Consider the following 25322-nt stretch of genomic DNA (forward strand, 5'->3'; position numbering starts at 1 on the left):
TCAGAGGAAGTGGGAGACCGGGGCACCCGTCTGGCGAGGGGCTGGGGCAGCGACGAGACCTCCCACGTGGACAAGCCCAGCCGGTTGCTCTGACGGCTCCCCTGCCACACAGCCCTCGTGAACTGACCCGTCCCGTCCCCCGCGGCCAGAGCCACACGGGCACCTCACAAGACAAGGGAGGTCCCGGGCGAGCAGCCGCGGTCGCAGCCAGGGATGGAGGCTGGGTGTCCGGTGCGGTGGCCGGCAGCAGCCTGGGGCTGCGGGCGACCAGCCACATTCACGGGCTCTGTAGCAACAGGGCGCTCGCAGCTACCATGGTGGATGGTGCAGACACAGAACGCGTGCGTCATTCATTCTAGAACATTCTCTGGCACAGCCCCAGTCTAGCCCTGCTCAGGAGGCGGAGCTGTGTCCCGCTGACCGCCTGCCTCTTCCGGTAGGTGGCCGGGGGCGAGAGCCCCACCCCCACCGGGCAGCCGGTCCTGGACATCGACAGCTACCTGGACCCGTCCGTGTTGGACAGCTCCCTGCTCAGCTTCCCAGGGCTGCGCATGGAGGCGAGTGTGCCCCCGGGGGCCCTGCCTGGGCCGGGTGGGGGCGGGGGGTGCTGCCACCTCTGGGCGGCCCAGAGTCTGAGTTCTCTGCGCTTCTCAAAATAGGCCTTTGCGGGACAAATGAAAAGTGACTTCTCAGATGATTCTAAAAGGTAGGGCTCCACAGAGACGACATGAGCCTTGGTGCAGGCCCGCCACGCCCCGTGTGCGCCGCGTGGCAGGTGTGGGGGCTCCGTGGGCGTATCGCGTGTCCTTGCCAGGTGTTCGCGGGCCCTAGGTGTGGCCACACGCTGTCTCGGCTGTGTTGCTCAGAAGCCTCTTGTGTGTGTGTGTGATGGGACTCGGGAGCGTGTGTACACGTGTTCCTTGGGCCCCCTTGTTTGACCTCTGTCACCTGCAGCCTGGCATGCTGGCCGTCCAGCGAGGGCACGCTGCATTGGCCGGACTTGCTGAATGACCCCTCCATCGTGGGCAGCACCCTGCAGCGGCTGGCCCGGGGCCACGTGGGCCGCATGCTGGGCTCAGAGGAGGACGGTCTGTCCCTGGTCAGCCCCTCCTCACCTGCCAAGTACTTCTCGGCCTCAGGTGAGCACGGGCCGGGAGGGGTGGCATCCCCATACTCTCCCCAAGGAGGCTCCGAGCTGGGGGTCAGAGGGGCCCACGCCCTCCCTGACGTGTTCTGCTTCTCTCTCTAGATGAGGACCTGATTCGTCAGATCCTCGGTGAAGGGGCCAGCAGCCTGGCCCCCACCCAGGACACTCAGGTTGAAAGGGATCTGCTCACTGGCCTGTGAGTACCTGGCTCCTGGGGCTTAGGGGACAGTGGGAAGTCCAGGCCGAGAAGCCCTGTTCCCTCGCCGCTGGGACGGGCCTTGTGCTGTGCTGTGTAACCCCCTCGGGGCCGGGCGGTTTGTGAGCTCTGCGCCCTTCCCCGGGGGAGGGACCTCGCGGGGTGGCCCGGCTGCGGGGAGCAGGCCCTGCCGGTTTCCTAAACAGTCTTTTTGTTGTTTTGTTTGTTTTCGTAAAAGCTATTGGGAGGTTATGTTTTTAATAGACTTTCTCGGTTTCTGGCCTGGATGACTCGTGTGAAATTACCGTATGCTTCTGTTTCTCCGGTAATATCTATTTTCCTGTTTCTTTGAAGTCTCCTCAGTTTTAAAGCAACCCAAAACTACTGAGTTGTAAACTGTTCCAGAACACAGAGGAAAAGGGAAAGCGTCTCGAGTCCTTTTACAAAAACAGATAACTGTGGCATGACTGCATTTTTATGAAGAAATTGCCAGTCAATTCAAAAGGTCTCTAACATGGGGAAATCCTGGGGCGGTAGTTCTAACAGGAGCGGGCCGACACCTCCAGCCCTCGCCCCGTGCTCGCCCCCCTGCCCCCGGGCCCGCCGGCGGGTGCGCATCAGCAGGTGCAGGGGGGTCCGTGAATGCCGTCCTCAGAAGGCGGTCTCTGCTCTCCTGCACCGGAGACTTTCGGGTGAGGGTGTGTGTCGTTGACGCCCCGCCTGCTCTAGGACGCTGTCCCAAGGGACGCCACATCCGCGTGTCGGACACGCACGTCCAGAGCAAGGACTGGCGAGAGCAGGAGCTATGCTGGTCCCCGCGAGATGGGAACGTGCACCCCTGCTCACTCATATTACCTGCAAATAGCTCACACTAGTTCTGTAATCAGAAAAGTCCGTTTCCAGGTCACGGGCGTTGGCTTGCTGTCCTGGCAGTGACGTCCCAACTGCATAATCGGTAGCGCCTTCTGTTCTGTAGAAGCCTCCCGAAGCCGGACACGCTGAGCGCGGCTCGGGGCAGGGGCTGCAGGCAGCAGGGGGCGCACAGTCCCGTCCCGCATCCGGTCAGGGCTCAGCTCTGCGGCAGCCGCGGGGGCGTGCGCGCTTGCCCTCGGGAGGCGCCTGTCACCCTCCTGCTTCCCGTTGCTTCCCTCTTCCCTGCCGGGGCCGCTCCGGAGCCAGCCAGGTCCACCGGGCGCCGGGAGGGGCGCGCTGTTCTGCAGAGCGGTGTGCACTGTTGCCGAAAATCACTTGTCTTAGCTCACAGAGCTGCATCAGCACGGGGGGGGGGGGGGGGGGGAAGGGGGGGGTGGAGAGCAAAGGTGGGGGCGGTGGGGAGTGGCTGCTGGCAGGTTTCAGGCTGGGTCGGGGTGCTGGCGGGAAGAGCAGGCCAGGGGCAGGGCTTGGGGTCGGGGCCGGACGCCGCCGTGGCGGTGCAGTGAGCACGGACCAGGTCGCGGACCAGTGGGGTGAGGACTGCAGCTCCTGGTGGAGGAAGTAGGAGGTGAGGGGGAGCCAGGAACACAGGCTGATGCGGGTTTGCAGCCCGAGGAGCCGGGCAGGTGTCGGGGCCCCTCTTCAGAGTCGCTGGCGGGTTTCCGACCCTGGCACCATGTCCTCCCAGGTGTGGGGCAGCGCCTTCCGCCTCCACTGCCCGTGGGGGGCGGCTGCCCACCCCCATAGAGGCTCAGGAGCCGGAGCCACCTGCTGCCTCGACAGGTGAGTGCAGGCGCCCCCCACTCCTGTGCTTCAGGTCCGGTGCCCCCGGGGAGAGGACAGAGCCGCTGGTGCTGCACAGGCTGGGAGAGAGGGGGCTGCCCAGCCCAGGTCTGACTTGGGAGCAGCCCCAGTCGGCAAAGCTCTCCCACACAGGTGTGTTCTTGGGTCCCCGAGCTGCCCCCCCCCACCTGCCCCTGCCCGTGGGCTGCCTCTCACCTGTCTGTCTGCTCCCGTAGGGCTGGCGGACGGTCTGCGGAGGCGGCTGCTGCCAGCCTGGTGTGCACCCCTGGCCCATGGGCTCAGCCTGCTCTTGGTGGCCGTGGCCGTGGGGGTCTCGGGCTGGGTGGGCGCCAGCTTCCCCCCTGGTGTGGGTGTGCTGTGGCTCCTGTCCAGCAGCTCTAGCTTCTTGGCCTCCTTCCTTGGCTGGGAGCCCATCAAGGTAAGTGGGGTGTGGGGGGCCCGGCGGCCAGCCTCTGGCGCCAGCGGGCCCCTCTGATGCCCCCCACCCCCGACGCAGGTCCTGCTGGAAGCCCTGTACTTCTCGCTGGTGGCCAAGCGGCTCCATCCCGATGAGGGGGACACCCTGGTGGAGTGCCCCGCGGTGACTCCCGTGAGCGAGCGCGTGCCCCGCGTGAGGCCCCCCCACGGCTTCGCGCTCTTCCTGGCGAAGGAGGAAGCCCGGAAGGTCAAGAAGCTGCACGGGATGCTGAGGGTGAGCTCAGGCCCGGGGCCGGCACCTGCTCTCCTCTCCGACAGCCGGGCCAGCACGGTGTCTCCCCATAGGTTCTCCCGTTGTTGAGAACCTCACCCCTGCCCTTGGCTTCCCACGGAAGGCCCTGGGGACCCTCTGCCTCTTCTCTGGCCCAGCTCAACTGCCTCCTCCTGCCTGGTGTTGAGGGGCCCTGGGGCGGTCTCTGCCTCTGGCGAGACCACGTCTGCCCCCCACCGCTGGCGGGGCCCTGGCCGCTGTCTGTGCTGCCTTCTTGGCACCAGGCACCTCGGCCGTGGGCAGTTTGCTGGCCAGCTCTTGTCACGGTGGGGCTGAGTGGGCTCAGCTGACCTCAGGGCCGTCCTTGCCCCCAGAGCCTCCTGGTGTATATGCTGTTCCTGCTGGTGACTCTGCTGGCCAACCACGGGGATGCCTCATGCCACAGCCACGCGTACCGTTTGCAGAGTGCCATCAAACAGGAGCTGGGCAGCCGGGCCTTCCTGGCCATCACCCGGTACGGACACCCCCAAGTGCACCCACAGATGGGTCGGCCTGGCCGGGGGGCCGCTGATGCCGACCAGGCCCCATCTTCCCTGGCCTTGGTCCAGTCCAGTCCCTGGGGGACAGGGGCGAGTGTCTTGGCACAATTCTGGTTGTCAAGACTGGATACAGGACTCAGGATAGTCCCATGACACTTACCTGCACCAAACACCAGGAGGCCGGGATGGACTCCACGTGCTCCGCCTGTCCCACCGGGTGGCCTTGGCAGCCTGCTGTCGTCTGGGCCGGGGCGGCGGGAGCCACGTGCTCCAGGCCTCTGACCCGCCTGCCCTGTGGTGCAGGGAGCTGTGGGGTGGAGCGTGGGACTGTGTCTCTGTGGGCAGGTCTGAGGAGTTCTGGCCGTGGATGTCCCATGTGCTGCTCCCCTACGTCCACGGGAACCAGTCCAGCCCCGAGCTGGGGCCCCCACGGCTGCGGCAGGTGCGGCTGCACGAAGGTGAGCGGCTTCCGGCGGCCTGGCTGAGCCCTTCACCTGCTCCCCGCTGCTCTCCATCTGGGAGACCACAGCCTCCGCCTTGTGGGCTCAGGGAGGGTGTGCGGTGCTCCTGTCCGGCCCAGCCCAGGCAGCCGGTCCGCAGTAAGCCCCTGGTCTCACGGTGCTCGTTCCCGGCAGCTCTCTGCCCGGACCCTCCCGGCTCGGGGGTGCCCACGTGCCTCGCAGCCTCTGGCTCCTTCAGCACCGGTGACTATGGGGTTGGCTGGGGCAGCGCTGCCCGCAACGGCTCGGAGACGTGGGCCTACTCTGCACCAGACCTGCTGGGGTGAGCACAGAGGGCGCTCCGGGGGCTCCTGCGGGGGTGGGGGGGGTGGGGGCTGGCCCTGACACTGCCTCCTCGCCAGCAGGGTCTGGTCCTGGGGCTACTGCGCCGTGTACGACAGCGGAGGCTACGTGCAGGAGCTGGGGCTGAGCCTGGAAGAGAGCCGCGCGCAGCTGGGCTTCCTGCAGCTGCACAACTGGATCGACAACAGGCAGGGCTGGCTGAGCTCCCGCCGCCCCCCACCCCCTTCACCCCCGGCCCGCAGCACCCCGCGCAGGCCCTCGGGCCCCCACCGCCACCTTTGCGGCTCCCCATCCGTTGCTGACCCTCACCGGCCCCTCAACCTCCACCTCCTCCCCGGCCCCACGGGCCCCTTCCTTCCCGAAGGCTCCGGGTCTCCTGGTCTTCTCACCCCGCCCCCTTCCCGCTGCATAGGAGCCGCGCCGTGTTCGTGGAGCTCACGCGCTACAGCCCGGCCGTGGGGCTGCACGCCGCCGTCACGCTGCGCCTCGAGTTCCCTGCGGCCGGGCACGCGGTGACCGCCCTCAGCGTGCGGCCCTTCCCGCTGCAGCGCCTGAGCGCCGGCCTCTCGCTGCCGCTGCTCACCTCGGTAGGTGCTGGCCCCGCCCCCGCGCCGGCCCCGCCCCGCCCCCCCGCGTCGGCCCGGCCCGGCCCCGCCCCTCCTCGCCCCGCCCCAGCCAGTCTTGGCTCCGCCCCCGCAGGTGAGCCTGCTGCTGTTCGCGCTGTACTTCTCCGTGGCCGAGGCGCGCCTGTGGCACCGGGTGGGGCGTGCGCGCGCCGTGCAGCCCGGGGCCTGGGCGCGGTGGCTGCTGGTGGTCCTGACGGCGGCCGCGGCGCTCGTGCGCCTGGCACAGCTGGGTGCCGCCGACCGCCAGTGGACCCGCTTCCTGCGCCGCCGCCCGCGCCGCTTCACCAGCTTCGAGCAGGTGGCGCAGCTGAGCGCGGCGGCCCGCGGTCTGGCCGCCTCGCTGCTCTTCCTGCTCCTGGTCAAGGTGAGGCCCGGGCCGGCGGCGGGCGTGCGGGCGCCGGCGGGGCTCAGCCGGCGATGCCCCTCTGATCCGCCGGCGCCCCTCGCCTGCAGGCCGCGCAGCAGCTGCGCTTCGTGCGCCAGTGGTCGGTTTTTGGCAAGACGCTGTGCCGTGCCCTGCCTGAGCTCGCGGGCGCGGCCTTAGGCCTGGTGGCGCTCGCGGCGGCCTACACCCAGCTGGCCGTTCTGGTAGGTGATGGTGAGACCCGCGGGGGAGGGCGGCGTGGCCCGGCACCCGCCCCTCACTCCCCTCCCCTCCCCCTGCAGCTGGTCTCCTCCTGCGTGGATTCCATTCGCAGCGCGGCGGGGGCCCTCCTGGTGCTGTGCCCTGGGTCTGGGGGTCCTGCCCTGTGCCCTACTGAATCCTGGCGCCTCTCCCCGCTGCTGTGCACGGGGCTCTGGGCCCTGCGGCTGTGGGGGGCCCTGAGGCTGGGGGCAGTTCTTCTGCGGTGGCGGTACCACGCTCTGCGCGGGGAGCTCTACCGGCCGGCCTGGGAGCCGCAGGACTACGAGATGGTCGAGCTCTTCTTGCGCAGGCTGCGCCTCTGGCTGGGCTTCAGCAAGGTTAAGGAGGTGGGTACGGCCCAGTGGGGGGGAGAGGGACGCACCCTGGGCCCAGGTGAGCCCAGGGTGCAGCCGGACCGACCGAGCCCCTGTGCCGCCCCCAGTTCCGCCACAAAGTCCGCTTCGAGGGGATGGAGCCGCTGCCTTCCCGCTCCTCCGGGGGCTCCAAGGCTTCCCCGGACGCGCCCCCCCACAGCGGGGGCTCTGACACCTCCCGGCCCTCCACCTCCTCCAGCCAGCTGGACGCGCTGAGCGGGGCCCTGGGCCGGCTGGGGCCTCGGGGCGAGCCCGAGCCCTCACGCCTCCAAGCCGTCTTCGAGGCCCTCCTTACCCAGTTCGACCGACTCAACCAGGCCACAGAGGACGTCTACCAGCTGGAGCAGAGGCTGCAGCACCTGCGGGGCCGCGGGAGCACCGGTCCCCCAGCCTCTCCTCCGCGCAGCGGCTCCTCAGACCCGCGGCCAGCCCTGCCCAGCCGTCTGGCCCGGGCCAGTCGAGGCATGGGCCTGGCTACTGGCCCCGGGAGGGCTTCCCTGTGGGCCAAGAACAAGGTCCACCCCAGCAGCACTTAACCCCGGGGCCCTGGGCTCACACCCGTGTCCTGGCTGGGGTGGGCCTGTGGCTTCGCTCCGGCTTCTGGAAGGGAGCCGGAGCAGACACCGCTCAGTATTAACTTCTGCCACCTTCAAGGTCTCGGGCCTGGCAGAAGAACTGACGAAGGTCCCCCAGGGAGGAGGGAGCCGCTGTCTCCTCCCTGGGGGTCTCAGCACTTTAAAGAGGCCGTGTGGGCAGCCAGGACCCAGGGTCCCCTCCCCGGCTCCCCGTGGGAGGACACAGCAGTATTGGGCCGAGTGCCCAGCCTCTGAGATGCTAATTTATTACCGGAGTCCTCAGGTACAGCGGGCTGTGCCCGGCCCCGCCTCCTGGGCAGACATCTCCCCTTTGCTAAGGATCCAGGCTTCGGGGAGGGAACCTGCACCTCCCGTGGCCGTCCCCACTAAGTTATTACCTCTCCTGTGCCCCTGCCGAGTGCACTCCCCGTCCGCTGCCATCTGTGTGTCTATCGTCGGTAATTTATATGGGGTGGAAATGTGTATATTTTTGTATGTCGCTCTATTTTTCACTCGGGCCAAGGGACCCGCTGGCCGAAGCAGCCCGGTGCCCACCGTCGCCCACGTTAAGGGGCAGCGGGCCTCCCTCCCCAGATGCCTGACCGGAGGCCAGGTCCAGCTGGGGATGGGAGGCTTGTTAGAAAGGCCCAGTCCCTTTGTGGGCAGTTCTGTCCCTCCCCAGGGGCCTTGTTCTGTGCCAAAGGCCGGCAAGAAGGCAGGGCCCGGACCTGCTGGCGCCGGGTCTCGGGGAGGAGCCGGAGAACAAGAACAGGGCGCTCGGGTGGAAAGAGCCCTCCCTGGGGGCCGGCTCCCGGGGCGGGGAAGGTGAGGCCGTGGCCGTGTGCGCAAGAGCACGTGTGTGGTGGTGTGGGTGGCCCCGGTGGCCCTGGACCACGGCTCGGGGCATGGCCGAAGCTACACCCTTGGTCCCGGCCCCACCCGACAAAGTCAAATAAACCAGCTGGCTGACTGCATCTGCGTGTGGGCCGCCGGCCGGCGCCTCGGCTTTATTTCGCACGCGCACCCCCCACGCGCGGCCTCACACGAACTCCGTGAAGTCGTCCACCGCGGAGATGAGGCGCTTCCGCTGGCCCGTCTCGTACGCCGGCACGGGCTCGGCGGGCGCTGGAGCGGGGGCTTTGCCGTGGCCCGGGGCGTGCGTCTGCAGCAGGGGCAGGCTGGGGCTGGAGTACTGGGCTTCCTCTCGGATCTGCAGGAGATGGGAGCGTCCGCAGCAAGCTCCCCCGCAGGGGTCTGGCCCCGCCCCGCCCCCCCCCCCCCCCCCCCGGTGGCTGGCTGCAGGGCATCTGGGGCCCCTTCCCCTGCCCAGTGGCCGCAGAGGTCTGGGGTCCGCGTTCCTTACCCGGTGGCGGAGCCGCTTGATGTGGCGGAGCCTGGCAATCCACTTGGAAGGGTAGATGTCGGTGGGGTTGGAGCGGCTGTGATGCACCTGTGAGGCCATCTGGGGTGGGGTGCGGGGAGTGGTGAGCCCTCTTGGGGGGGCACCTGTGGGCCCGTCCAACCTGCCCCCTGGGCCGTCCCCTGAGCTCACGTTTGCGTGCAGAGCCATCTGACGGGCCACAAAAGGCAGGTTGCGGTCAGACACGATCTTGGCCACGCTGGTGTCCACGAGACCCTCCATGTCTGGGGAGAAATGGAGCTCACACCAGGGCCCAGGGCCCCAAGTGCCCCCCCGCCCGCACCCCGGGGCTCACCTTTCCTGCACTGCAGGGACACCAGATTGCATTCGTAGTCCAGGGGGGTGATGATCACGTGGACAAAGTTGAACTGGCCCTGCCCGGACGACAGTAGAGGTCACCAGCCCTGAGGACCACTGTCTGCTACGTCTTTCCTCAGCTCTGGCGGGCGGGGGGCTTGCTACCTGAGCCAGCCCGTGCCCCGCTCGCCCCCAGCCACTGCACACACCCTGCCCAGTGGACCTCGGGGCACAGCTGCCTCCCCTCTTAGAACCTCAGCTCCGCCTCGTCTGGCTCCCACGGGAGGCTGGCGCCCCCGCTGTCATGCTGACCCTGCCCGTGACCACCGCCTGCACTCAACAGGACCCCGCTGGGATGTCCCCCAGAGAGGCGTGTGCCTGGGCCCGCCCCCACTCACTCTGATGGTACCCAGCTTGAAATCCTCGCCCGAGTCATTGTAGACGATGGACACGAAGTCGTTGCCCAGGTGGCGCTTCTTGTCACAGCGGTGCTTGTCTACATCCTTGGTGGGCATCAGAGTGGCAATGTGGAAGACCGCTGCAGGGCAGACCCGGCGGAGCTGAGCGGGCGCCCCCCCCCCACGCCGCTCTCCAGGGGCACTTCTTGGCTTCCCCAGAGGCCCTCAGGGCCTACCTGGCTGGCGGCACTGCACCCCTCTGCCCGAGTGCAGAGCTTCTAGAAGCAGAGCTGCCAGCCCCCTTGCCGCCTCCATGCCCAGATACCTAAAGGCAGGCCCACACGCCCCTGCCACGGCTCCCCACCCCAACCCTGCCGAGGCCCTTGACGGCCAACAGCAACAGCGGGCAGCGGGGCAGGGAGGGAGCCTACCTTGCATGATGTCATCGTGCCAGCAGTAGGTGAACTGGCCGTCCTCCCCACACACGTCCAGGCCACCCAGGTACACCTTGTCTGGCTGACAGTCCTTGAGCTCAATGAGTTTGCCCAGGCCGGTGAGGAACTCTGTGTACCTGTACGAGCCGTGCTCGTTGGACAGGATGGCGAGCTCGCTGTTGCTCTGCGGGCAGAGAGGAGCACAGTGGCACCCCGCCCCCCACGGCTGTGTCCCGGCCTCCCCCTCCTGCGTATGTATCTGGTCCTTGGTTCCATAGGACCTTCTGAACACAGCCACAACCCTGGCACTCAGAATCCCAGCCCCAGTCCACAGACCTGGCCCTCGCAGGCCCACCCGCACCTGCTTTCCACCAGCTGTCCCACACGCCAGAGGGACACTCTGGACGCTGAGGCCGAGTCCCCTCAGACCCTCTGCTCAGAAGCATTCATACCTGCCCTGCCACCTCTCTTGAAAGGAAAGTGCAGCTTCCCGACGGCCCACGAGGCTGTCCACGCCAGTGGCCCACGGAGCCCTCCCCTTGACTTTCCTGCCCCACCTCCTGTCCCCTGCACAGGGGACATGGCACCAGCCACCAGCACCTGCCGTTCCCGCACCAGACACTCCCTTCCTCTTTCCCACACCTGGATGGCCGGCACAACCACTGCCCTGCTCGCACGTGCCCCCTTCGCCGCCGTGGAGTGCTTGGCACTCCCCTGGGCACCAGGAGCTCCCACGCTCACCTGTCACTCCTGCCGTGTCCGCGGCACTGGAGCAGTATCTGGCCCAGGGTTCTGCGAGCATGGGCCACGTGGCCGCTCGTGCAGTGACCGAGCTCTGTGACAGACGAGGTCCAGGCCCTGACCCCCCACCCCAGGTGGGAAGGCCACACAGCTGCACCCTGGCACCCGGGAGCCTCACCTGGCCTTCTCCCACATACAGGACGGCGATCTTGTGTGTGTCGTAGGACGGAATCTGGTCGAGAAGCTGCACTGACCGCTCGAAGGACTGGAGCCACAGAGCCCTGCCTGAGCCTTGGGCGGAGGCCGTCCCCTGCCGCCAGCCCCGCAGCCCCGCGGCCCCGCGGCCCCGCGGCCCCGCGGCATCCCCATGCAGGCAGGGCTCTCCACACCTGGGTAGATCGCCCCAGGGCGCCCCGGGAAGCTGAGGCTATGCCCTCTGCAAGCTGGGACCATGGGCGCCACTGCCGAGAGCTAGGGCAGCCCCAGACGCCCCCCACTCGGGCTCGAGGGGGCCCCGGGGGCGAGATAAGGCACGCCCACCCACCTCATTGGGGAGAAGAATGGGCTTGTTGGATTCGTCACCGAAGAACGGGGAATGGTAGAGCTGCAGGAACACAAAGCTGCAGGGGGAGAGACAGGGAGGGCCGGGTCAGGGTCACGGCCCGTCCCATCCACCTACGCACAAAGCAGCAGGCCTGAGCCTCTCTTGTGGCTCCGACCAGCCACAGGGCCGAGGCCACACGGACCTGCAGCCCAGCCTGTGGCGGGGTCCCTCAGGCCCCACACCGTCCCGGAGACCATCCAGCAGCTCCAACCCGGGAGGGCAAGGCTCACCTGGGATTGATGCCGGGCACCTTCTCAGTATTGGAGGCCCCGGTTCTGCTCTTGAAGGCATCCCTCTCCACCCTCTTGCCTCTGCGTGACGGGGCCGAATCAGAGATGGTGTAGCCTCTGGGCCGCAGGCCGCTGGGGGAGCGGGGGCAGCTGGAAGGCAAGGAGCCCTCGGGCTGCGCGGGGCCCCGGCTCTGGCTCTCTTCACCTGGGGCGGACCAGGAGGCACCTGCCCCGTCCAGGATCCCGGACTGGGACCGGGCCTTGGCCTCAGGGCTCAGCCGACCAACATCAGTCTTGTCCCCAGGGTCGCCAAGGACGTCCTGTAGGGTCTGCAGCTCGGGCGAGGAGCTGGACTTGCTGAGGGGCTGGGACGGCTGGAAGGGGGGCTCCGCAGAAGGCCGGGCGCCCTCAGAAGAGACGGCCCGCTCGATGGGGATCCCTCCAGCCGCGGGCTCCTCCGCGGGGAACCTCTCCTCTTGGCTGGAGCTTGACGAGGACTGCCAGGAAGGAGTCCACAGGACCCCTGTCAGGAGGTACCAGCACACCCACCCAGGCGTTCACGTGGAGGCGATGAAGCCCCGCCGTCCCCAGTCGGGGTCACAGAGCCCCTCAACAGCAAGCGGCCGGTCCCACCCTCTGCCCCAGGACGGCACCCGCTGGTGAGCAGCAGAGCCCGACACTCCCCAAACCAAAGGACACCAACGACGAGCAGCTGCCACCCTGCAGGGCCCGCTGGAAAACCCGACGGTCCACGCAGAACAAACGTGGCAGGGCGGCTGGCCACTTCTCAGAGGAGAAAACCGCGTGCACAAGACTTGCCAAAGTTCTGAGCAAGTCCGTGCGCCACGGAGCCCGGAGCGAGGCCCCGCGCCCTCCGCAGAGCGCCCTCGTCCCGCCCCCAGGGCACCCCCTCACCCCGCTCCAAGGCAGCTCCAGCGCCCCGAGGCACTCACCCTGCTGTAAGCCTCAGCACGGCCGCCGCGCTGGTCTGCGCCTAGCGTTGCCTCAAAGTCCTCCAGCTCCGCGGGTTCCGTGGGCAAACGAGCCTCGCTGAGACTCCCCTCCTCCGGAACCACGGCCGAGTCTGGGAGGACACAGACGGGGCTACTAGGTGCTGGCCTGGCCCCTGGAGCTCACGTGCCTGAGGTACCAGCCTCTCCCCGAGAGAGCACGGGGGGCCCCGCCAGAGCTTCACCCAAGGCCTGCCTCGCCTGTGGCTCTAAGCTGCCCGCACCCCAAGTCAGCGGGAGGAGGACACTCGGAGGAGCGTGGTGTGGGCCCCGACACTGGGCACCTCCAACCCAGGCTCCCAGGCTGGGGACGAGGGGGGCACACAGCCCCCGGGATCTGCGTCCCAGGACCCCAAGAACCTGCGCCTGCTGCTCCAGCGAGGGAGACGGGCGAGGGCAGCACTGACCCCCGCCAGGGAGGAGCCCCGCCTCAGAAGAGGCCTGAGCCCCGGAGGAGCGGTGCGCCGGGGCCGGCTCCCGGCAACAGGACACCGGGCTTCCTCCCCGCCTGGACCCGAAGCGAAGCCTGACGCAGGAGGAACCCCTGAGCGCGCACAGACGGGGAGCCCAACCCGGGAAGCAGAGACGCGCCTTCGGAGCCCAAGCCAAACTCGGAGTCGGGAGTGCCGAGGCCAGAATGCCCCAAAGCAGCATTTCCTTTGCCAGTGTCGGGGCAGGGGTGGGGGTGACGAGCCACGGAGGGTTAGCACAGCCCGCAGCGGCACAGCCCTCGCACACGTGCAGTCCGTCAGCCACCCGCCAGGACCCGTCTGCACATTGCCCTTTCCAAACCGGCTCTTGCGAGCACACGGGGGCTCAGGTGGGCCAGAGGGCCATGTGGGTCAAGCCCCTGCCCCCGCCAGGGCCCGGAGGTGATGGGCCAACCCCCGATGAAAGGCACACACAGCCCAATTTACGGGTCCAAGCCAATCAGACCACCAGAGGCCGGGGCACGGTCAGCCTGGCTGAGCCCCAGGGCCAGGCCGGCCCCGAAGACCGTCTGTGACTCAGCTGCGTGACGTCACCTCCCGAGGCCTGAAGAAGGGGCCGCGAGGGCCCGTCCGGCAGGGCACAGGGCAGAGGGGCCCGCCAGCCAAGCACAGGCATCCTGCACAGACGTCCCCATGCGAGTCGGGGCCCTGCTCTGGAGGGAACGGGGCGGGGGGCGAGGAGCGGCGCCAGCAGAGTCGCGGAGGGATGGCCGCACAAGGGACGGTGGGGGCAGCGAGGACGAGGCAGAGGGACGCTCTGCGGCAAACAGCGCCTTCCTTAGAGAGACGTGAGAATACCTGCCCAGGAAACGCCCCTGTGCAGCTGTGCTCGGCAACTGGACTGGCACAGCGAGGAGAGAGAGGCCACTGCAAGGAAACCGCGAGCGGCCCGTCAGCAGAAGGACAGACTACGCACAGTCGAGCAGAGAGGAAAGGCAGTGCTAGTCCCGCACAGAGCCCGAGCCTGGAGGGAGAGAGCGGAGGGCCAGCGGCGTCCGGCCGGCAGCGGGCGGCTCACGGCCCACGCGGGCTCCCGGCTCTCTGTGCGGCTGCCGGGGGCGTCGGAGGCACGGAGCGCGCCCCTCCTCCTCACCGGCGCAGCTCCCGGGCCTCCAAGCGCCACCTGTGGCCACAGGCCAGGCCAGAAGGCGGCCCCGAGGGAGCACACGCAGGCAGGCTCGGGCTGGGCTCGGCGCATCCAGTCTCAGACCCGAGCGCACGTGCGGCTGCCCTGCTGGGCCCCGGGGCACGCGGAGGAGGATGCCGGGCACGGGGTGCGCAGGGCCGCGCCGTGTCTCCAGGTGGGGATGGCAGCAAGGAGAACTCAGGGAGCTGCCCGGTGCGTCCCCCACCGGGGCGGCGGCACTCACCCGTGTTGGATCGCGGGGGCGGAGGGGGCTTGGCCGAGCCCGCCGCCGGCACCGACAGCGACTTGTACAGGGCCGTGTCCCGACGCTCCTTGAAGCGCTCGGCGGCCATGAGCGCGTTGGACAGCTCCTGCAGCGGCATGTTGTTGATGTCCGAGGAGAAGGGGCTCAGCGGGTTTTCCAGGCTCATCAGCCAGCTGGTGTTCCCTGGGGGGCGGGCGGCACCCGTGCAGCGGTCACCCGCCGCACGCGTGAGCAGGACGGTCCTCAGTGCACGCTACTCTCCACCCCAGGGCAGCGCCCGTGCCCAGGCCGGGCTCCGCAGAGGCATCTCAAAGCCCCAGACCTCGCACAGAGAAGCCTGGGTGAGGGGCGTCCTGGGCTCTGTCCCTCTCCCATGAAGGCCCAGGAACCACCCCTGCAGCCAACCGTCCACACGGACTGTCCTCCAGTCCTGACCCACCTCCTCTTGCCCTGCCTGGGCCTCTAGTCTCCCGCCTCCTCCCTGCCTGCTCCCACGGGAGCCAGGACCCACGCACGGCCCTTGTGCCCGCACCTGAGGCTCCTCAGGGCCCGCTATCCAGCCCCCTCCTGTCACTGCCCACCACGCTGTGCCCAAAACAGATCTCAGGCCCTGGGCCTTGGCCTAAATTCTTGCAATACCCATTATGGGCTCAATCGTGTCCCATAGAATTCATGTGTCCAACACTCCCAGCCTCCAGCAGCTCAGAAAGCAGCTCATTAAGATAAAATAGAGCCACGCGGACGGCCCCAAAACCTCCAGGGCTCTTCCAAGAAGAGGAGACGGGACACAAACTCACGGGAACAAACGGTCCTGCCGCCGTGACCTGGGACTCCAGGCTCCAGGTATATGAGGCACGTGTCTGTGGCTGACACCCCGAGTCCGCAGCGCTCGGGGAAGGAGGCCCTCCTGCTCAGGCGCCCGGATTGCCTCTTCGCCACTCCCCTCTGGGCACTAAGCTCAGAAGTCCCAGAGCAGGGGCTCCCTCGGCCCCGTGTGCCTGCCACTCACTCCCGGGTACCTGGAGCCCTGGCAGGGGGTGGTCCCGTGTTCACCGTGTGGTGGCAGAGGCCCCAGTGTGCTGAGCACAGGCCTCTCCGTACCTGTGGGCCTCCGGACCAGGATCTCCGCCCAGCCCTGGGTCAGCAGGGGCACATAGGCTGCCAGGCTCGTCTTCTCCTGTGCTGGGAACTGGGTGCCCGGTGACGTCCTCTCGGGTTTGCTGGCTAGTGCCGTCTGTGCACCCGGGGAAGGGGGCCCACCTGCGAAGTGGGATGCTGGAGTGTCCAGGGCACCAACACGAAGGCCGTGGCCCCCTGAGGAAGAGGAGGGCAGGAGTGCTGGTGACCACCACCTGCCTGCCGCACAGGCACCAGCCCAGAACCCGTGTTCCGCCCAGGGCCCGGCGACCAGGGGTAGCTCAGCCCTCCCCAGGCACGGCCCTCATAGGGGGTCAGCCTCAGAGCACCCGGGGCAGTGGGAAGGGGCCCCACGGCTGGACCATAGCTCATTCCTGCTGCAGACAAGAGAAGCTCCAAGGGCGAGCTGAGCTGAGGACCAGAGCAGCCAAGGGCTCGCAGGAAACACCGGCCACGAGGGGGCCCCAGGCCAGTTGTAGGAAGGCATGCCCCTTGCCGCACAGCCGTGGCGAGGGCTCACAGAAACAACACCCCAGCTATTCAAGCACTGAGACAGGCCTGAGGTCAACCACCTTGTCCCGCACGTTCTGAGGAGCCCTTGCGAGTGTGCGGACCCACGAGGCTCACCGGACATGGAGCGGACCCGATCCCGGGCCCCACGGCACACCTGCTGCCCAGCCTGGGACTCCAGCTTGGCAGGCGCCTCCTTGGTCTGTCTCACGTGCGCACCAGGGTCAGTGCTGAGGACAGAAGGGTCCATGCAGAGCGTAACCAAGGTGCCCGGACGCAGGACAGCCACTGTTAAGGACCGCCGGGCAGGGGATGGAAGATGCCATCACCTCAACTCTGGGCCTCCGTGCAGCTCTCCTGAGTCCAAACCCAGCAGTGACCGGGTCCCGGTTCCCACACTCGTTGTCACGGTGACAAGCTTGTTCCCAACCAGCCAGGTTTTGGTCCTGCCACCAGCCAGGAGGAACTCTCCCACAGGGGACCTGAGAGGACGATAGCGTCAGCTGACACCTCGGCTGCCAGGGACTCTCGAAACAGGCATCTTGGTTTCAAAGGTGTGTGGACTGCGGCACGGGGGGCCCTCATCCCCAGGGGAGTGGGGCCCTACGACACACAGGGAGGCCTGGCCAGGGCCCACCTGCACGAAGGAGACCCGCACACCTGGCCAACTGACACCACTGCCAAGTATGGTCACAGAAGCGGAGCCAGGCGCTAGCCTCCCGCCCCACCCCGGGGCCCAGCCCGTACCTCTTGGGGACCGCTGTGAAGTTGGAGAACACATATCTGGCCATCATGTCCAGACACGTCTCTGTGAGCTCCAGGTGGAGATTTTTCAAGTTGTCATCAGCCTGAGCCATCGAATTCTCGTCTGCAGACCCTAGACTGGCGCTGGTGAGGGACGTCTGGATCCTGCTGGAGGGAGGGGCCCCGGCGAGGTCAGGGGCTGGCCGGGGCGACTCATCTCCCACCGGGGGCCAAAGCTCGAGGCATGCAAGTGCTGGGAGGGGCCGCACCCACAAACCCCCCCGCCGGGGCGCACACCCCGTCGAGCCGCCCTGTGGCAGACCGCACGGACACATCGACCCAGAGAGAGGAGGGGCAGGGCCTCACGGGAGAGACCCAGGCCCACTCGTCGGAGCAGAGGCTCAGGAGACAGGGTACAGACGAGACCGACGTCCCCTCACCGAAGCACAGGAGAGTTAGGGGACGGCTTGGTGGCGGAACGGTTTAGTCATGCAGAGACACGACGACCACAGACACACCGAGATTGCATTCTGCCCACAGGGCCTCCTCCCGATGACAGGGAGGGTCTGGGCTTTGTGTGCGGCTTGTCCCCCTCAACTCGGCCCCCTGGGGCTCCGCACGCACCCAGTGACCAGGAGAAGAGGCTCGTGCAGGTTTAATTCTAATACAGAATGTCACAGCCCCTTTGCCAAGCTCGGCTCGTGTTAGAGTTCACTAGAAGAAAGCGGACCGCCTCCCTAATCCCGTGCCCCCAGTCAGACCCCGCTGGGCAGAGGCCGGCCTGAGGCCGGAGCCTACGCCAGGCAGCGCTGAGGAGGGGGGTCTCCGAGCTGCGGACTCCCGGGCCTGAGGGGCTTCCTGGGGAGGAGACAGCCCCCCGCCCAGCTCAGTGCAGCCTAGCCTGGTCGGCGCGAAGCAGTGACCCCCAGAGCCTGCACCTGCACTCACACACCCGGGCAGGGAGACGCGACCGCGGCCGCGCCCGCACGCCCACTGCTCTGTCCACGGCCCCGCGCTCCCTTCTGGCTACGACAGGAAGCGATCCTCCACGAGAAGAAAACTCAAGGCTACGGTCCACTCGCAAGCGTAGGAAAGCCGAACCCTAAACGTGTTTCCCACCCAGGCTGCACGGGCGCCACTCGATTTCGTGAAGAAGCCTTAGCTCCGGGGCCAGCCCCGCGGGCAGCGGCCACCGGACGCCCGGCTCTCTCCGAGCTCCGGCCCTGCTCCGGGCTCTGAGCCAAGCCTCTGCGCGCGCCGTGTAGCCCACCCGGGCTCCGCCAGGACCCCGGGACAGAATGCAACCTTTTCACCCGCCCCTCCAGGCTCCCCTGGACCGAGGGCTGCCCGCCCACCCCCGGGGCTTTCTTCCGGCTCCGGCCAGGGAGGGCGTGGGCAGGCGACGAGCTCATGCAAGCAGCCCCATGCACCGCCACCCAGGCGCCCCCGCCCGCCGCAGCCCCCCACCGGCCGCAGCCCCCCACCCGCCGCACCACTACCTGCGGACCACATGCTCTGACACACTGATGCTGCGGCACCGGAAGGCCTCTGCGGCAGAGCTCTCCTTGCATTCTTTCACGGGTGGAGAGTTAGTCAAGCCTTGTTTGGGGGTTCTGGCTATCCTCAAACTACCAGGAGAGGAAGGAGGGCCCGAGCCCCAGAGAGCCCAGCTCCCGGGAGGGGAGAACAAGCCATTGGAGGGATGAGGAGGAAAGGTCACAGGCCACAGGGTCAGGATGGAGAGCCCGCGGATGAGATGAACAAAAAACCATGCCAGAGGCCAGTTGGCAGGGGGAAGAAACAGAAAACAAAAAAGCATGAAAATACATCTCATACACATGACCAAGAAAAAGTCAGGTTTCACGCACGGAACCAAAACAAAGAACGTTAGCGCAAACTGAACACGTATGGAGCGCGACGCGCGGCAGGTTCCAGGCTGAGCTGACCAGGAGACCCGCCCACCCCACTCAGGGGCCAGGACGCCCCGAGGCCCTGGAGGTCACCGCTCAAAGGGCCGGTTCCCAGCTCGGGGCCCCTGGCGCTCAGCTACCGGGAGCTGGAGAAGCCAGCTTTGGACTGTAGGTCACACTGACCTGGTCATTCTGGAAAATGCCGTATCTCCACCAAGGGAGGACTGCAAAGCTTGGGCGGGAAGGCGGGCACAGAAAGAGGCGTTGCGGCTCGTATGAGATGCAAACAAGACACGAGGCCTAGCACAGCTCTCTCGGACCTGGCAAAGCGGCTGTGATGGTCCGGAGGGGCGTGGCCCCTGGTCAGCAAGGGTGGAGAGCAAGCTTGGGAGGACAGGCAGCCTCGGCCCAAGGCTGGGCTGGCCACTGGGCCCGGAGCTCCTCCCTAGCCAGGCCCGGGATCTGGCTTCTCCGGAGCCACGGCAGTCCTCACGGAACCCTCAGCCCATCCGGTGGAGTCAGGCCCAGCGCCCTAAGGTAGCACCCCAATTCCCAGCTCTGCGCGTCTGCCCTGGAGTCTCAGGCAGGCCAGGCCTGGCCACAGCCCAGCACACAGGCTCCACAATACCATGGGCCGCGGGGCCCGGCTGGGTGGGGACAGCAGCTCCTCCAGCTACGTGAGCACGTTAAGGGCCTTCGCAGGCTCTACACCAGGACCCCCTGGTGCCCAGCACGGTCTGCACAGGGACATCCCCCAGCCACTTCTCAGGGCCGCTGGCTGGCCACAGGGCGGCAGGCCAGCCCAGACCCTCTGTGCACAATGGGTCACAGGTCACGCTTGGAAACCCGCCCCGCTATGCCCCATTCCCACCGCAGGCCCGCACCTCTTGGGCCTCTCGTTGAGGCTGGTGCTTCGCGCTCTGAAGCTGTCCTTCTCGGGGGTATCGTCAAAGGACAGGAGGACGTTGGAGCGCAGGCCCTGGCAGAGTGGAGCAGACCTGAGCCATCGGCCACCGGGGACTGAACCCTGGGTTTCTTCCCTCCAGGAGCCTGGGCTCCACACCTGCAGAGCGCTGGGTCCCGGCAGGTGCGGGCGGCAAGCACAGCCCCCCGACAACGCCCACCTCTCGCTCCCTGTCCGTCTCCCCGCTCTGGCCACGGGACAGCCAACAGTGAAGCAGTTCCCACCTCAACAACGGGTTTGGGCTCCGCTGGCCTACCTTAGTGATATACGGAACAAAATCCTTCCGGAAGGGCAGGCGGCATCTAATGAACCACATGGCTATGACGTGGTGAGCCAGGCACACGATGTACTGATTAAACCTGTAAGCGGGAAGAGAAGGACTATGGCTCTGATGGGGCCCGAGGCCGACGGGCCGGGGGCCAAGCACGGAAGCGAGGCCCTAATGCCACAGGCCCCTCCGAGGTGAAGGACCGGCACGGCTCTCGGCTGGCCCAGGCCACGGGCAGGAGGCACGGGCTGGCACTCACTTGGAGGGATTGGTGTAAGGCAGGGAGATGGCGAAGACGCTCGCGTACTGCTCTGCCGCGAAGTTCCTGTAGAGGTGAGGCAGCCTGGCCAGAGCTGCGAGGGCAGGACACACGGGTGAGGGGGCGTGGGCAGGTGGGAGAGACAAAGACCCACCCCACCGTCACCAGGGACCCGTGCTACCTCCTGACCTCAGAGGGCTGCGAAGGACGGCAGGGCACAGCCCCGTGAACACGACCTTCCCTCTCCCCTTGGTTCTCTATTCCAAGAGCTCGTAAACCGGTCCCCAAGGCAAAACCTAGCCAGCGGCCTACGGTCGTATGACCCCCGAGCTAAATGCGGCTTCTGCATCTTTAGAAGGCTGTAAGCAGAAAACGTCCAGCAAAGGGCCCCCGTGTCCCTTTGCCTAAGTGCCGGTGGCCCTGCTCTGTTCCTGTCACCGCCCTGCTGAGGGCTAGACACGCACGCGTGTACCGGGAACGAGGTGGTGAGCGGGCACCCTGAGCTCCAGGAAGCCCGTCCAAGCTGCGGTATGTGCCCTGAGGGGAAGCGCCACGACGCTGCAAGAGCCAGGCTGAGGACAGACACCCACGCCAGGCAAGGCAGGCTTCTGTGCCGTTTGAACCGACACGGAGGGTTAGAGTGGCCGGGCCGCCCGAGGGCCGGGCAGGAGAGCACTCAAGGCTCAGGGGCAGGAGGTGCGAAGGACCGGAGACCAGAGAGGATGGCACCGCCCACGTGCTCCGTGGAGACAGCGCGCCCAGGCATCTCCCGAAAGAGGTCACGAGACGAGGTCAGCGAAGTCGGCATATGTGACAGCCGCGACCCCGAGGATCTACCCCACCACGCACGCCCGTGTGCACACACACACACACACGGAGCCGCACGCTTACTTGACAGGAACTCGAGGAGCGGAATGGCCATGCTGGCCGTGGCGGAGATGTGCGTGAGCTTCACGACCAGCACAGGAAGCGCCTTGATGATGATGTCCGGCATCTCCACGCTGCAGATGGCCAGCGCCACCACGCACTGGCTGGCACAGCGGTAGATCAGCCCTTGCTCCAGGCAGTACACCATCTCCCGCTGTGGGACAGAGCGGGCGCCTCAGACCCAGCCCGCTGCACCCCGGCCCTGCCCGCACACTGCTCTCCCCTCACCCACTCTAGGACGTTCTACAGGGGGCGAGACCAAGACTCAGGAAGGTTACTGCCTCATCCCAGGTCCCTGAGCCCCAAACCAGCGCAGCACCGGGAGCCAAGCTGTCCTGGGGAGACTGGACAGTGGGCAGCTCTGGTCAGGGGCTTCCTGATACTTGCTAGCCACCGACACCGGCCGGGCCCCCTGGCACCTCAGCCCATCCTGGAGACAGGACTCCCTAGGCCCATGATCCCTTCGGTTATGGGAACGCCCCCACCAACTGGTTGGCCTTATGACAGGGGAGGTTCCGCCTAACACGACAAGGCCACCAGGCCCACTGAACTCCAGACAGCTTCCCGCGTGAATACGGCACTCGCACGCCCCACGGGAGACCGGTGCAGGGCGCGGCTCAGGGCCCCACAGAGGACCTGCGCTTCCCAGAGCCAACCCCATTCCCCACACACGTTCCCTGCCCCACCCCCGACCAGGCCCATCCGGCTGAGGCCAACACCCCACGGAGCAGCCCCGCTGTCCCTCTCCCCCCGGTACCTGTCTGGTTTTGTCCAAGTAGTTGTGGTACGAGATGAGCGCTGTCAGCACGGGAACCACCGCCAGATGCAGGTCGGTTCTGGAGAAGCCTTCCGGGGTGCCTCGGAGCCGCTCCAGGGTTCTGGGACCTGAAAGCTGAATGCCGAGGCTCGGGCAGCAGCCTGCTCGTCAGTGAGGCGAGGGCGACCCACTGGGTGGCTGAGAGCCCAGGGGCCTCCCTACTCTCTCTCTGGCCGAGGGTCTGCCTTTTCAGACCCATGGGAGGGCGCCCATGCCCACCGGCCAGGGACAGACCCGAGACGGACACGCCTGACCCAGGAAGCCCAGTGAGGAAGGCGAGGGAGAGGAGTCAAGCCAGCACACGGGGAGGGCGAGCCGGAGCCCTGTACGGAGGCCTCCGAACGGGGAAGGGAGGACAGGGCCCCAGGGGCACGATCGGCCTCCCAGCGGGACTGCCCTCTCGCGTGTCCGCACGTGACCTGCCGGGGCCCTGGGGGCCGGGGCGGGAAGGCGCTGGCGGCGGCCCCACGGCGAGGGGCGGCATTACCATGGAGCAGAGGGCGGCGGACAGCTGGTCGACGCTGCACGGAGACGTGAAGATAAGCACCTTGTAGCGCAGGGACTCGGGCAGCTTGCCCAGCACGAGCTTCAACACCTTCCAGTCCGCCTCCTGCGGGGAGAGCGGCCGCTCAGGGGAGGACACGCTCGCGCAGCCCGAAGCACTGTCGGTAGCTGGGCAGCTGTGTGGCCCCCCTGACCCCTCTGTCCCCTCAGGAGCATGTGCTCCTCCGAGGAAGCGCCCCGCGGCACGATGGTAGCGCCCTCCAGACACCAGGCTGAGCAGGAGGCCCAGGCCTGGCGGCACCACCTCTCACCCTGAGCTGGCCCTGGACTCCCCACGCCGGCCCCACCCTCCCCGGGTGCCCAACGGGGACCCCCAGGCCGCCTGCCCGGGATGCCATAGCCATGAGCCCTGACTGAGCCCCGTCCAGAGCACCACGAATGTGTACTGAGTAAAAAACCCGTATCTCAAAAGGAAAAGCAGCACGTATTCCAAAATAATCCACAGGCCCGGGGACCTACTCCAGACCCAAAATCCACTGAGGGCCACAGCGATGAGGAAAACGTGGTTGTGGCCCCTGTGGACCTTCCCTGGCCAGTCCTCCCCAGCTCATCGGGGAGACCACTGCCCATCAGCAACACATGTGGCTGTGAGTCCTGAAAACCTTTCCCCAGATCTCACCTGTGATCCAGACCTGGAACCTCTCCCAGGAAGTACCCGACGGCCCCCTTCAGTGCCAACGCCTGGCGCCCCCCCGGGAGAGGAAGCGGCTCCCCTGCCCGTGGCCCTCGAGGGCTGCCCAGGCCCACAGCGGCAGGCCACTGACCACATCACCTCTCCCGCCGGCCCCCCTGCGGGGACAGGGCTCCCCTCCGCCCCAGCCCCACCTCCGCTGACACCCACCCTACCTCGAGGCTCTGCTCGTTCCTGCCCCCAGAACCTGTCCCGCCTCTCCGCCTCACCGAGCTGTCCCAGCGCCCCCGGCCAGAAGTGCCAGCAGCCCCCCGTCGCACGCGGCCTGTCTCGCCTCCGCCCGACGCACGTCACCCGAGGACCCCCCTCACGTGCGGACACGGCTCCACCCTGCGCCAAATCCACCTCCCAGGGCCAGGCCCGTCTCAGCTCTGTGCCCGGCTGACGGGACGGGCCGCACGGCAGCCGTCACAGGACGACCGGACGCTTGGGGCCGCAGCGTGCCCCGGCGGTGGCTGCTGCGGGGACAGGAGGTGTGCGGGCACGGCGGAGGGGCGGGGCACGGCGGAGGGGCGGGGCACGGCGGAGGGGCGGGGCACGGCGGAGGGGCGGGCCGGCTCACCTGCTTCAAGCACTGCAGCAGCACGCGGAACAGCAGGGAGTAAGGCAAAGAGCCGAGGCGCACGGCGGGGCCCGTGGGCGCAGGGCCGGGCAGCCCGGCGGGAGGCGACAGGGCGCCGCTGGCCTTCTTCTCCGGGCCCCGCTCTGGCTCCCTGTGAAAGCAGGGGGGACCAGCACTGAGGCCGCAAGGCAGGAACCGGCGCGGGCGCCCTAAGCGGCCAGCGGGCGGCTCCGGGACGTCCCTCAGACCCACAGGCACCCCCAGGGCTGGGCACAGCTGACTCTCCGGCCAGTGCCGGGGACACGGCTGACACGCACATGGCATCGCAGACACAGTAAGGGCTGAACCTCACGGCCCCGTCCTTGCTGGGCAGGCCGAGGCGGTGCAGCGAGTCGGCCCTCAGCAGCAGCAGGAAGTCGAAGGCCTGCAGGGAGAAAGCGAGATCCAGCAAAGCCGGGCCAACGCCGGGCCGTGTACTCGCAGCCCAGCGGCTCCACGGAAGGCCCCTCCCCAGCAGCACACACGCCAACCCCACCGCAGCCGCAGCAGCGCAGGCGGTGCCACACCGGCGTCCTCCGCCTTCTCCCGCCACAGCCAGGCCCGCCCCCAGGACACAGGGAGTGTGGCCCGCACACTGGCCAGGCAGCCCCACGGCCCCGAGTGCCAGGAAACACAGCCGCGCTCAGGCCACCGGCACCTCCTCCCATGACCGACAGGTCCCTTAACCGGGCTACCCTGATGACGGAGGCTGCCCCATCACACAGAGGCTCTGCAAGGGACCAGGACTTCCCTCCCCGTGACACCGCTCGGCCTGGCGCCAACACCTACGATGGCAGCCGCAAACTGTGTGTTCTGCCCCGTGGCCCGCCACCCGAAGACTGCAGCCCCAGGGGTGAGGCCGCGCCCCCTGAAAGCCACGGAAGCTCATCTCCACCCACACTGCGGACCACCACCCGGCTCAGAGCGGCTCAGAGGCACGCAGCCACAGCGAGAAGGGAACCAGGGCCCGGGGAGGCTGCGGCCACGGCTCGTCTGTGGGAGCGCGCTTCTGGGCGACCTGCCACCGTCCCGGCCTGAGCTCCCTGCTGGCACCAGCAGGTACCCCGGAAGCCGGCCGTGACCGGCCCTGAGCTGCAGTGGTACCAGCTCGGCCACGGTCAGCCCACCGGCCCCGGCCTACCTGTAGCCGGATGCTGGCGGCAATGGGCAGGGTGTAGTCGTGCTTGTAGTGCAGCTGGATGTGGCCAACGAGCGTCTCGTACACGCGCATCGCGTGGCTGGCGGGCAAGGCGTATAGCTTGGTCTGCGGAGAGAGTGTGCCGGTCACTCCGAGGGCGGGAGGCCAAGAGGCAGCTAGGGAGCCAGGACCCGATGCCCAGGATGAGGGGAACAGGACGAGCTCTGGGGAGTGACTGGGCAACACACAGGGCCCACTGGCCGCCGCCTCCGTTCCCGGGACTCCATCCCACGGACGCCCCCCCACACACACACCCTTGGTGGTGGCAGAAAGGGAATCTGCAAATAAATCAGGAAAACGTGTCTAATGGGGCGCTGCTCGGCAACATGTATGGCGTGACCCATGAGCTGAAAGCACGTTCTCCGGCCACCGGCAGAGCAGGACAGACCAGGGCGAGCGAGGCCCC

General features: G+C 67.6%; 2 protein-coding genes across 6 annotated transcripts in view; one reads left to right on the top strand and one right to left on the bottom strand.

Annotated features, from left to right (window-relative positions):
- PKD1 (polycystin 1, transient receptor potential channel interacting) overlaps window positions 1-7280 on the top strand; it is a gene marked incomplete at its 5' end in the record, with an annotated part of 40607 nt that extends 33327 nt beyond the window's left edge. The window contains 18 exon segments of the mRNA XM_080830174.1: window positions 441-573; window positions 576-638; window positions 641-657; window positions 660-706; window positions 955-1139; window positions 1250-1343; window positions 3094-3212; window positions 3296-3498; window positions 3577-3771; window positions 4143-4282; window positions 4653-4765; window positions 4943-5090; window positions 5173-5298; window positions 5523-5697; window positions 5810-6100; window positions 6190-6324; window positions 6403-6708; window positions 6804-7280. Coding sequence (XP_080686300.1) covers window positions 441-573; window positions 576-638; window positions 641-657; window positions 660-706; window positions 955-1139; window positions 1250-1343; window positions 3094-3212; window positions 3296-3498; window positions 3577-3771; window positions 4143-4282; window positions 4653-4765; window positions 4943-5090; window positions 5173-5298; window positions 5523-5697; window positions 5810-6100; window positions 6190-6324; window positions 6403-6708; window positions 6804-7271 — 2958 coding nt within the window. The 3' untranslated portion in view covers window positions 7272-7280.
- Window positions 7281-7317: 37 nt separating this feature from the next.
- TSC2 (TSC complex subunit 2) overlaps window positions 7318-25322 on the bottom strand; it is a 33057-nt gene continuing 15052 nt past the window's right edge. The window contains exons 17-42 of one of the 5 annotated variants that reach the window (XM_080830166.1): window positions 24860-24982; window positions 23997-24103; window positions 23680-23830; window positions 22350-22472; window positions 21803-21937; window positions 21010-21199; window positions 20119-20212; window positions 19848-19950; window positions 19512-19606; window positions 18217-18345; window positions 16721-16885; window positions 16303-16455; window positions 16091-16203; window positions 15428-15640; window positions 14306-14509; window positions 13734-13802; window positions 12388-12518; window positions 11435-11931; window positions 11145-11220; window positions 10779-10865; window positions 9857-10043; window positions 9426-9565; window positions 9026-9104; window positions 8863-8954; window positions 8674-8772; window positions 7318-8520 (exon numbers count right to left, since the gene is read on the bottom strand). In XM_080830166.1, the coding sequence (XP_080686292.1) occupies window positions 8350-8520; window positions 8674-8772; window positions 8863-8954; window positions 9026-9104; window positions 9426-9565; window positions 9857-10043; window positions 10779-10865; window positions 11145-11220; window positions 11435-11931; window positions 12388-12518; window positions 13734-13802; window positions 14306-14509; window positions 15428-15640; window positions 16091-16203; window positions 16303-16455; window positions 16721-16885; window positions 18217-18345; window positions 19512-19606; window positions 19848-19950; window positions 20119-20212; window positions 21010-21199; window positions 21803-21937; window positions 22350-22472; window positions 23680-23830; window positions 23997-24103; window positions 24860-24982 (3726 nt within the window). In that variant the 3' untranslated portion in view covers window positions 7318-8349. The remainder of the gene's footprint in view (window positions 8521-8673; window positions 8773-8862; window positions 8955-9025; window positions 9105-9425; window positions 9566-9856; window positions 10044-10778; window positions 10866-11144; window positions 11221-11434; window positions 11932-12387; window positions 12519-13733; window positions 13803-14305; window positions 14510-15427; window positions 15641-16090; window positions 16204-16302; window positions 16456-16720; window positions 16886-18216; window positions 18346-19511; window positions 19607-19847; window positions 19951-20118; window positions 20213-21009; window positions 21200-21802; window positions 21938-22349; window positions 22473-23679; window positions 23831-23996; window positions 24104-24859; window positions 24983-25322) is intronic. The other 4 variants (XM_080830167.1, XM_080830168.1, XM_080830170.1 and 1 more) reach the window with 4 other exon arrangements.

Source organism: Martes martes (assembly GCF_963455335.1).
Source record: "Martes martes genome assembly, chromosome: 18".
Taxonomy (NCBI): domain Eukaryota; kingdom Metazoa; phylum Chordata; class Mammalia; order Carnivora; family Mustelidae; genus Martes; species Martes martes.